At 31.0% G+C, this 12,009-nt stretch overlaps 2 protein-coding genes across 2 annotated transcripts in view; one reads left to right on the top strand and one right to left on the bottom strand.

The window, feature by feature from the left end:
- Positions 1-5,144, top strand: part of LOC106459700 (enolase) — a 9,978-nt gene extending 4,834 nt beyond the window's left edge. Inside the window, exons 5-9 of the mRNA XM_013919348.2 lie at positions 256-323; positions 916-1,133; positions 2,611-2,967; positions 3,360-3,476; positions 4,708-5,144. Of these exons, the coding sequence (XP_013774802.1) occupies positions 256-323; positions 916-1,133; positions 2,611-2,967; positions 3,360-3,476; positions 4,708-4,939 (992 nt within the window). The 3' untranslated portion in view covers positions 4,940-5,144. The remainder of the gene's footprint in view (positions 1-255; positions 324-915; positions 1,134-2,610; positions 2,968-3,359; positions 3,477-4,707) is intronic.
- Positions 5,145-5,373: 229 nt separating this feature from the next.
- The window catches only part of LOC106459697 (condensin complex subunit 1-like), a 57,770-nt gene continuing 51,134 nt past the window's right edge, over positions 5,374-12,009 (bottom strand). The window contains exons 28-33 of the mRNA XM_022386228.1: positions 11,415-11,509; positions 10,551-10,631; positions 9,156-9,345; positions 8,701-8,836; positions 7,269-7,518; positions 5,374-5,495 (exon numbers count right to left, since the gene is read on the bottom strand). Coding sequence (XP_022241936.1) covers positions 7,466-7,518; positions 8,701-8,836; positions 9,156-9,345; positions 10,551-10,631; positions 11,415-11,509 — 555 coding nt within the window. The 3' untranslated portion in view covers positions 5,374-5,495; positions 7,269-7,465. The remainder of the gene's footprint in view (positions 5,496-7,268; positions 7,519-8,700; positions 8,837-9,155; positions 9,346-10,550; positions 10,632-11,414; positions 11,510-12,009) is intronic.

Here is a 12,009-nt window from a genome sequence, read left to right as displayed (position 1 = left end):
ATATATATACACAATAATGATTAAATTTTACCAACACAGTTTCACAGTAAAAAAAATTACGTGATATCTTATTTATATTTAATTTAGTCAAATTATATACAAAAGAAATAATATTCTATATATTTTCTCCTAGAACCATAACCTTGACTCTATCATTTGTTTAGGGGGAATTTGCATGTTGGGGAAAAAAAGTACAGTTGAGATAGGATTTTTGTGTCTATAAATAGGCTAATGTCTCTCGTGTCCTTGGTATAGCTAAACTTGGAGCTAATTCTATTTTGGGAGTATCCTTGGCTGTTTGTAAAGCTGGAGCAGCACAAAAGGTAACAATCTTTTACCAGTGTCAGTTGAATTAGTATCAACTTGCTCACAAAAGTGACTTAATTTTATAGTTAGCAAGTTGTGATGTGTCTTTCATCAGTTCATATTACTACAATGCTTGTTATTTGTATTAAACTATTATTAAAATCAGTATACCTTATAAACACCTGCCAGTAAAGAGTTACTTTTAAAACTTGATATTTTTTTTTACATTAATATTATTTAGTTAAAGTAGGATTCTGGCTGGAGAATTTAAGTTCAAATTTAAGAAACTTTATATATTCAGAAGTGACCTTGTTAAAAATCTTTGCTAAAAGTGGACCATTATTAACACTAATTCTTATACATATGTTAAAACACGATTTACTACATCCTACTTAGCTTTTATAGCACTTTACAAAAAGCTTTGCATCACTGTCTAGTTGACATATAGTTCTATTTGTAGTTAGATAATCAAACTTTTCAGTTTGTATTAATAATTGTTACATTTTTATGATACTGCTCTATTAAATTTTTTACCTAATTAATTGACAGACTCTTTAATTTGTAATTGAATGGGATTTTTACGCTGCTGTTATGTTAATTATTTTGCAGGGTGTTCCCCTGTACCGTCACATTGCTGACTTGGCTGGTTATGGAGATGTGATCTTGCCAGTCCCTGCTTTTAACGTAATCAATGGGGGAAGTCATGCTGGTAACAAGCTAGCTATGCAGGAGTTTATGATCCTGCCAACTGGAGCTAGCTCCTTCACGGAGGCCATGAAGATGGGTAGTGAGGTGTATCATCATTTGAAAAATGTCATCAAGAAGAGGCAAGTTATTAATTTTGTGCACATATGAAGTAATAGTATACAAGGCATTTGTTAACGGTGCATGGTGAAACGTAACTGAAATATTCCCATGTTCCATGAAATATGGTTGTACAGTTTCCATATTTGCTATGCATCCTAATTTCCGGTACTACTGCAGAAATACGAAGCTACTTCTCGGGAAGTGCAACGTATTGTATCAAGGTGAAAACATTTTATGTGACCAGTTTAACTGAAAAATATTGAAATTAAACTAGTGTCCTGGTGCATTTAGAATAAGATGAAGTATGGATATAACAAACCTTGCTTATTTGTGAGACAAGTTAACATACAATGTAACCTTTGATTCATATTGTAATGTATCAACCTAATAATTTTAAACTTTGAATGAACAAAGGATTCCAGTCAATCCTTTAAAGGGGGGTATTGCTCTAATAAATACATACATACTGAGTGTCAGTGTAGTTTATAATTCAAGTAATTTACTAATTAGTTTCAAAAGAATGTGAATGTTAAAGTTCTCAATCTTTACTTCTGTATCACATGCCTAAAGTCTCTTCTTTTCAGTGTCTATAACTTCAGTATTATAGCAACTACAGTATCTGATTTATCCTAGATGCAATATGTGAACAATTCCAAGCTTAAATGTACAAGCTTATTTCTCTAGTGAGAAATCGGAAGCCACCCCCTATTCTTAACTTTTAAGCAATTTTCAAAAACACGTGCACACGTTTATAACCAATGGAAAGAGCTTATTTTAAACTTTAAGCCTTCAATGGCCGTTAAAGAAATTGAAAATATGACAATGAATAAATCATTTAAATAAAATGTATTCATGTTATTTCATATATATAATTGATTGAGCTACAGTTGGTAGTAGCATGGAGAACAAACATAATGGATAAGGTATACTTTTTTATTTAAAAAAAAATATTCATAGAGGAGGTTATGCAAATAATATATCAAAACTAATGTAAATTGACTCTGTAAAGGCTTTAGAAATTCACAGAAATTTTAATATAATTCCTCTACTAAAAAATTTTGAAATGTTTACTAAAAACCTTAAGTTTCATGAAGCTACTAGAATTCTGAAAATTTACAAAGTTCTAAAACATGAATTTCAAGCTCATGTAAAATAACTGACCAAGTGCTTGGATGTTTAAGAATAGGTTTATATTAAATTTGATGTATATTTAAAATAATTTTAAAAAATCGTCTTTCTGACTAGATTAATACTTGTATGTATTCTTAATATTGTTTGAAACTAAATACCTGGTACAGCACACAACACGCAATCTGTTATGAAAGGGTGAATTATGATTTCTACCCTACCAATTAAATTCCAGTCTATAGCTACTTCAGACTGTCTTTCTTCCTGAAGTAGCACTGAAATGTCATTTAACAGTTGCCTGTACCCTTTAATTTTGACTAAATAATTTTAGACTGTTAGAATCCTTACTTGTTAATTTTATTTTTCCAGGTTTGGTCTTCAGGCCACTGCTGTCGGAGATGAGGGAGGTTTTGCTCCTGACATCCAGAGCAACAAGGAGGCCCTGGAACTTATAAAAGAAGCTATCCAAATAGCTGGTTATGTTGGTAAAATTGAAATTGGCATGGATGTGGCTGCTTCAGAGTTCCATAAAGAGGGAAAGTATGATTTGGACTTCAAGAATCCCAATTCGGACTCTTCTCAGTGGCTCACACCTGATGCACTTGCTGCCATGTATCAAGAATTCATTAGAGACTACCCTATTGTAACTATTGAAGATCCATTTGACCAAGATCACTGGGATGCTTGGACTTCTTTCCAGGCAGCTGTACAGATTCAAGTTGTTGGGTATGGTTGTGTCTTTATTTTTGGAAAGCAATTGCACATGTTAAGAATTCATTAGCCTTAAGAAAAGTTACAAAATTGTAAAAACGGTTAATTTTCAACATCAGCAGTTTAGCCTTTAGTTCTGTTAGTTAATTCCCCAGCCAAATTGAATTTTGTTTAAGTATCTTATTCATTAAAAAAAGTTTATTGGGATGGATTCAGTGTGACGATGTTATCCATATTAGTGGTACACAACTAAACTTTGGCATTTTGTGATGCATATAGTTGTGATATTCCTTTTAAACATGAAGATGTCTTGGCAACATGATTCTGCTTTTTATTGTTGACAATGTGTGCTACCACTACTACTAGCAGTATTACTAGTAACGTGTAACTTTTTTTTTCTCCTTTAGTGATGATCTGACAGTAACAAACCCCAAGAGAATCCAAATGGCAGTGGAAAAGAAATCTTGCAACTGTCTCCTGTTAAAAGTCAACCAGATTGGAAGTGTAACTGAAGCCATTAAGGCGTAAGTAGAGCAGGATGATTGAAGCATTTGCTCTTTATTTTGTACTTGGAAGAAAAAAAATGATTAGGTGTAGCTCCTGCAAAGAATAGAATCTTATGGGAATTTTTCTTTTTTTTATTCTTTAAATTACTTGTTTGAAAGTTAACAATGTAAAAATATTCTGAGTTGAAATTCGGTAACTGATGATGACGAAACGTTGTACATTTGCTGTTATGTTAAACCTATATTAAAGTTTTTCTTCATTACCCATTCAAGCCATCTCCAGCCATTTGGTTCTTAAGTTTTTAATATTTCAATTTATATTCAAACACTGCATATAAATAAAACTAAACTTGTTAAATATAAAGGTCAGGTTCTATAAATTCACTACTACACCTTTTGTAAATAAAATTATATAATGAAAGGAAGTAATTTTAATGTATTTAAAAATGAAAGATAGGAAATATCAGTCAAAGTAAATCTTTAGTTTCGGCTTTCACAAAAAAAAAAGATACTAGTCATTGAGTTTATTCTTTGTTTCAACCATTTTGGCTAAGTACTTCCACTGTGTGACTCCACATCACTCTGGAAAGGGATAAGTCGGAGAGTTGACTTTATCTTCTATACCAATATTTAATGGCTTTGGTTCTTTAAAAAACAGTAGGTTGTCAGACACAATTTAAAAGTAAAAACAGACATACCTTTATTCTTTTACACCATTAAACAATAATTAAGCTTCATAATATTAGTTAATCATTAACCAAATAACTATTAAATTTCATAAGGATATCTTAAAATGGTTACAATTTAATATGTAAAAATATTTGCAATAGACTTCTTTGATTTTTCATCAATGCATTATGGTGTTCATACTCTTGGTGGGAAGCCGTATAATGTGAATATTGATGGAAACTGCTTGGGTAGATCTATTGTTAGAACATTAGCCATAGGTCCTGGAGTCTTTTTTTTCACTGTTATTTAAAACGAAATGATGCTGACTCGACAAATGGCTTGGAACCAGGTTGAAAATATAACCTACTAACATACATTCCAGGAATATCAATCTTAAAAATTCACATTAATTTCCCACCCTTTTACAGTTGCATTGCTGAATAAATTATAAGTAAATACTAGTACCTTATCTCAATCCTTAAAACATGTTTGTAATAAATGTTATGAACATTAGACAGAAATTTAAATCATTTGCAGGTATAAAGAAGTTACTAATACATCAAAATATTATTCTTTCCAGGCATCAGCTAGCTAAATCAAACAACTGGGGAACAATGGTGAGTCATCGTAGTGGTGAAACTGAAGATACAACCATTGCTGACCTGGTGGTTGGACTGTGCACAGGTCAGATCAAAACAGGGGCTCCTTGTCGATCTGAGCGACTTGCTAAATACAACCAGATCTTGAGAATTGAGGAAGAGCTTGGTCCCAAAGCAAAGTATGCTGGCAAGAACTTCCGGCACCCAGTTTAAGCTACTATCTCTCAATCTACCTTTTCAATACTTTGCATTTTTAGGTACTCCTATGTCTTGGAAAACCTCATAATTAGAGTAGTTTTAAAGTTGAAAATATTACAGTACACATGTTTTACTGGTTAAATTAGAATAGAGCTCTCATTCCTTGGTGGACAATGTATTCTAAATGGCACATTAATAAAGGCTGTATTGTGACTGCGAACCTTACTACTACATCTCAGTTTTTCTCTTCCACCTTTCTTCAATCTGAAGATAATTTAAATGTTAACAAAAGATATTAATAAACAAGTTGTGTCATAACCATAATAATACTTGTACTTGCTGCTGATATCTAAATTAACATTTATTTCTGTAAAATATAAAACTGTTTACAGGATTTAATTTCAAGTAGACAAGCAGGACAGAAATTTTGGTAACAGTCAAAACCAACATCTGTTAAAGATGAAAGTTTCCAGTCCTGAACATGTGAAGCTAGTGTAACTTTTTATTAAAGAACAAACAAACTGCTGGCGATTTGTGTTGCTTGAACAAGTAGTGTCTGTGAGCTCTTTCCCTAATTAAAAACAAACATCAAATATGGTGTTATTATTTATGACCATTAAACATCAACAGGACATAACTGAATATTTCTTAAGTAGAAAAAGAACTTAACACATGTCTCTACCATAACTTTTTTTGGTCTTCACTCACCCTAAATAAAAAGAAATAACCTTGAAACACTAGGCTTTCCTCTAATCTGTATTTCAAGTCCAATCCAGAAACCCAGGTTTCAGTTCTACCACCTTATGCCTAGATTAACCCTATCGCTATGGGTCAAAGGCTATGTCATATCACATTTGTTGACTCATTCAAAATCTTATTGTACTACTATTTTATGAATGTATATCAATAAGTTTGGTATCAAATTGTAGTATTATAAGTTAGTTAATTTCTTAATTTAAAAGCAAATATTAAAAAACAGATAAACATTGATTTTTGTGTGTCACGTGATATGTTTAATGCAGCAGTTTGAAAGCCTTTTAATGTTTACTCATAATCTGCCAAATTTCATAAACATATACGCTTACTAATTTAAAGGTTATAGCAAGCACAAAATGGTTATGAGGTTGGGTTGGAGGTTATAAAGATTTTGCATGCGAAACTTGAAAATGTTCTGATGCATAAAAGTATTTTTAACCTTAAAATCAAAATTACTTTGCATGTTGGATAGTCAACATTTTGAAAGAAAAAATGTTACAAGAAAATCTTAATATTCAATTTAAAAAAATTATAAACCTGTGATCCTTTCTAAAATCTATCAATTTTTGCTGGCACTTCTGAAAAATGACTTTATACTGGCTGGAGTGATCATGTGATTGGCATATTGAATGCTGTAGGTCCACAGTTTAGTTAACCAAATTTTTTTCCATTTTGATACTAACACTACTATATTTCTACTTCATTTATCTTATCAGTTAACCCTTCCATTATGGGCCAGGTGGGATCCACCCAGCTCTTAACCACAAAAGTAATTATACTAAGATTTTTGATAATGTATTCACGTCTGTACAAAATTTAGCAGGTTATTGGGTAATATTACAAGTTAATAGCAATTAATTATAAATTAATTAATAGCACTGGAAAACAAATGAACCAGATTTAACAGATGAATGCCAAAAGCCCTCAGTATGTAACATAACAACATTTTGATATAACATACTCAACTGCTGAATATCTTGGTAAGTAAAAATATGAATGTTTATAAGGACAAGGCAGCAAGTACGATCACATTCAGAAATTGTTGAGAATCTCTAAAACCAATATAAGGATTGGTTTATATAAGTTTACAACATGTAACAAAAAAGCTTGCATTATTACAAAATTTACTAATAATAAGAAATCCAGTACAAGACATTTCGTTATCACTCACTTGCTTAAGAAAACTTAATTCTTTAATACCATTTATTTTCACCATACCTTATAATAACATAGTTTGGATTAGTTTTTATCCAAAGACACACAAGTGTTATTGGATGCTGTCATCAACTGAAGGTTAAATTGGAATTTTTGGTGATTCTGGAAGTGTCCACTCGGATTTAAGGAGTTAAATTTACTGGCTACGAAGTGAAAATTTGAAATTTCACATCGATTGTAATGTTTTCTTAGTTTCCTCTCTATTTTTATAGATACAGCTTGAAACTGGATCAAATCTGTAATATTAGTATAAAAACCTTCTACCCTAATCCCACTGGCATTCATAACATTTTTCATTTCTTGCAGAATAATCAAACAATATTGATATATATTTTTATAACAATGTTAGTAAATTATATTGTACTTTACAAACCTGATCAGTTACTGTTTTCTTCGGCACTGTCTGAACTAAATTCTAACACTGGAGGTTTTCTACAATTCCTCCGTTGTGGGTGGTTTATTCTACCCCTGTTCTCTTCATTGCTAATAGCACCAGCAGCCTTCTTGGCTGTTCTACGTGTGCGTGTTATTGGAATATCTTCGTCAGGTTCACTTTCTTCGGAACTGCTGTTATATTTTTTTTTTCTTTGAGATTTTTTTCAAAGTTTTGCCCTTCCTTTTTCCTAAAAAAAATTGTACATATGCAAGTATATGTTTATACATATTTCATTTCAAAAATTTAAGAGATAAATCTATTGTGGACTTCATGGCAAGTCAATTGGGCCAACAACTATTTAAAATACTTGCATTCCTGAGCTTACTGGATGATCAATCCCAAATATACATGTAATTTTATTCTATCCCCCCCCCTCCCAATCTCATAAGCTTATCTCATACATACTCTTTTTTTTTTTTTCCTATAGTATGTATTTATTTATTTTATTAATAATTGCAAGATTTTTTTGCCACTTCTTTAATACAAATATAGTTTATTCTGTAACTAAAAACTAAATACATTTATACAATATATACTTCTACCAAATTTTATTAAAAAACTTAATACCAAGATCAAACTGGTCATATACATATCCACAACAAAAGATGGAAAAAGACTGCTGATAACTGTAACTCACTGACGCCAAATCTTAGCAGTTCGAGCTTAGGAATCAGTGTAAGTCATAAAAGCATAACATGATCAAGTAATTTTTATTTGAAGAAATAGAAAATTGAATCATTGCAACTTGAGTAAGTACTGAAAATATCTACGCATTACGTCTTCTCTGCACATTTTCCCTCTATTTATTTCTATTTTTGCATCATTTTCATGGGGAAAATGTAGTAATTTTTTTGAAAATTAACTGCTTTATGAACGTCCTTGTACCTTTCGTTTTTTCTGCAATAATCGATATCCCATAATGTCAAGAAAATCTCCCACAAAACCAAATGATGTCATAACACAGCCAATCCCATTCCTTTGCATATCCAAATGAGCTAATTACTGTTTGAAATTGTCTGGTTACAATTTGAATCTATCATTTCAAAGGCATTCATAATATATTTCAAAGGGCAGGCACAAACAAAAAATTAAAATGAATACTTCCATTTTTTTTTTCCATGAATTAGTACACTGACAAATGATTATTTTGTTCCAATATCAATCAAAATAGCTTAAATGTGCAAAGTACGCATCTTAGAAGCAAAACTGGGAACTGTGCATCAATTAAATTTTTCAAACATTTTTTGAGAAAGGCATTTTATCAATGTCAAACATTAAAATTAAACAAAATGTACAGAATACTTTTATAATTTGCTGTCAGATTTACTTTTGAGTGTTTGTTTTAAAGTTCTGTTAACTTTAGCCTTACCATGCGGTGTTTTGCATCCTTTTAATCCTGGATAGGCTGAGACAGAGGCTTTCTGTGCTTTTTCAACAAGTTGATCCTCACTCACTCCTTTCAAGTGGCATTCCTCAATCATCTGTTCTAGTTCCTCTAGAATTAACTACACAAAATCATAAGTATTACCATTTTTTAAAGTACTAATCTTTGAATTCTATTGTAAGAAAAACTCAATGGAACATCAGTTGTTTCACTCTCAGCTAAATACTATTAAAACTCATCATCTCATCAACATTATAGATTCTATAAAAAAAAATAAACGAGTTCTACACCCACAGTTAATAAGTATTAGCATGTTTGGTGGATGCACTACCTTTTGAAACTATTATGCAAGAGAAATTAATTTTCTGAAGCTAACAGCTACAGAAGTCAAGAATAACAAAAAAAAAAAGTAAAAAAATCAATGCAAAATTACTACTCACCTTAACCTCTGGTTTGAGATTAATTCCTTTTTTCGTTGCAGTCATGATACACACAAAACTTTCATACACAGCATTATCATTCAGTTTATCAGCAAAACAGGTTAAGTTTTCTTGCAGTTTACGTATACTTCTCTCACTGTATGGTAGTAGGCTTAGACAAAAAGCAAGGTCCTGATTCTGTCGATCAGTCCTAATGAGATAAAGTTAACAGGTAATTTTCATTCTAAGTTTTTTTCATAGAACCAACACACTCTTCGTATACTTGCATGTTGTTCATACAAATACATTGTAGACATAATCCAACATTTGTATACTTTTTTTCTTCTTTTAAACAAACATGCAAAAGATCATGTTTAAAATTAACATATACTTTCACGAAGAAAACTACAAAAATTACATAATTTGAAAAAGTAAATGTAAATAAATGATTATAATTTGTTATCAGTAATTCACAATCATAGTTAAATAATCTGTTTTTCTGTGGTAATCTTACTCTCAACAGTAAAATGACCCATCAGGTATTCAAATTACAAAATAAAACAATTATGTATGATATAGTGGAAGAGTATCAAGTCCTCAAGGTAGAGGATATAAAATATTTTATAAGGAGGGTATTGTGTAGGCTTACACAGATGATGAAAAACATACAAAACAATTTCAAATACAATTTAACTGGTTTGACACTGTCAAAAATTAACATATTGTGAATAATGGACAATTATAAACTTCTGGAAGAATGCTTGGTTATTTTGTAAACAAAATTCAGACTTCACTAGTATATGTGTTGCTACCACAGGGATCCTCTGACTGACCACTTACTGGTATATATATCTGGCAAAGCTTCACACAAGTTTTTATTTCCTGTAACCCCAAAGCATTCTGTGTCTTGCCAATTTTACTGTAGTAGTGATGTACAAGCAAACAGTAAATTTAAAACATCAACATTTTATGGTTGCATAGTCTCACAAGCAATAGCTCAGTTACATAGCCAGGTTTCATAATCCCAGTTTTATTCTGTCGTATAATATTTGCAAATAAATATTTTACAATTAGCTACTTCTAGTGATTGCTGGTTGCAGCAGAAATTTCTTCTTCAAACCCCTACTGTGTCTATTACCAAGGTTTCATGTCACCTACCATTTTCAGACATGTCAAACTTGTTTTAGAATAAAGCCATTTATGCTATCTGCTGTGTACACTGTGGTGAATCAAACCCCAGATTTTTGCACACAAAAAAAAGTAAACTTACAGCTGATCCATCAAATGTCAAATTTCTTGTGTCTATTACCAAAGTTTTATGTTGCATTATTTTAACATGTCAATATATATTGTGACCATTCTATATGTACAAACTGATACATTTGAAGTTTGCAAACAAACTAAAATATAAAATACCTCGTAGCTCGAAATCTGTGACACAATTTTTCCACCAGACTCTCCAGTTGTTTATCTTTTTCAATAAATGAAAAGAGAAACCTAAAATAAAAGAGTTTTATGTTTAAAACGACACAAGTCCTTACCTTGCTTGTTACGAATGAACCCTACTAAAGATAAAATTTAAATACAATATTAAATTTTGAAAGAATTGTGTAGCAAAATCAAATCAGTACACCGAAATTAAATTGAACAAATATGGATATGTATAATTACACTATCAATAAAATCATTATTAGCTTGATGCAAAAGACATCTAATTTCAGTAAAACTAAATTTTAGCTTTCCAGCTCTCATCTTTAAAGATAAACAATGCCAATTTACTCAAGGACATCAATGGAAAAACACATTTGGAAATGAAGCAATCTTTTTGACTATAGCTCAGAATTCAAGAAATAGTTTTTTCTCCAAGAAACTTTGTGTTTTATAGATAATTATTTGTGTACCTTTCATACATTTCAGTATATATTCAAAATGCACTTAGATTTTAATACCTATTTTATGCCTATTGTCAAAAGCTCTCTCAATGGTAATGGAATAAAAGCTTTTTATGAATAGGAGAAAATAAATCTAATGACTGATTGAAATATATCTTAATTTCCATTTGCTAATTAATTTAGTTGAGTCACTCTTTAGGTCCAGTAGGCTGTGTCACAAACCCAAAACTTAAATTATAACACACTGTGATTAGATAACCATAGTAATCCTCAGTGGTTCTTGAAGAGCTTAAAAATTATTTGTAGAGAAAAATTACACAAATGAAACGTCACAAATTTGGAAGTTTTATGGATAATTTATAAGATTTTCTATTTGTAAATTACATACCTTAAGATTGTACGGAAATCTTCCCCGTTTGTGCCACATTCAGGATCTGATAGTCTACTAATAATGTCAGGTAAAATATTGTAGATTGCATTACCCTGATGAGAAAGTGAAACATTAAGAACAATATTTCTCAAAACAAGTTAATTTTAATCCTCACTTTACATTTAATGTATAATTAGTAATAATTTTACCAGATCTTAAAAAACTTGTGATTACGGGGTATGCTCAATTCACCTGCACAGAACATGTTCTCGATGTTCTATTTTCAGTAGAAGAATCAAGTAAGCGAGTACAGGAAGTCAGCATTTCCAATATGGTGGAAAATGCATTAGCCTGCCTTGCTTTTCGTTCGAAGACGAGTTTGATGATGCTGAGCAAACTGATGAAACAGTCTATGGTTTATTTACAGGGTTAACCATTGTTTTGTAAGTGACTAGAATAATCAATGCTCTTATAGACAAAAGCAGAAACAAATATTTTTTTGAAACATTCTGCACTGTGGCAAAATATTTGAAATATATATTGTTGTTCTTGAAGGCTTCTGTAACACTGGTAATAAGTATTACTACTAATAACGATTGAGTGTGAAATTTAT

The sequence above is a fragment of the Limulus polyphemus genome, unplaced genomic scaffold (genome assembly GCF_000517525.1).
Source record: "Limulus polyphemus unplaced genomic scaffold, Limulus_polyphemus-2.1.2 Scaffold649, whole genome shotgun sequence".
NCBI lineage: Eukaryota > Metazoa > Arthropoda > Merostomata > Xiphosura > Limulidae > Limulus > Limulus polyphemus.
The sequence above is the reverse complement of the archived record's forward strand: the minus strand, read 5'-3'. Positions and strand labels throughout refer to the sequence as shown.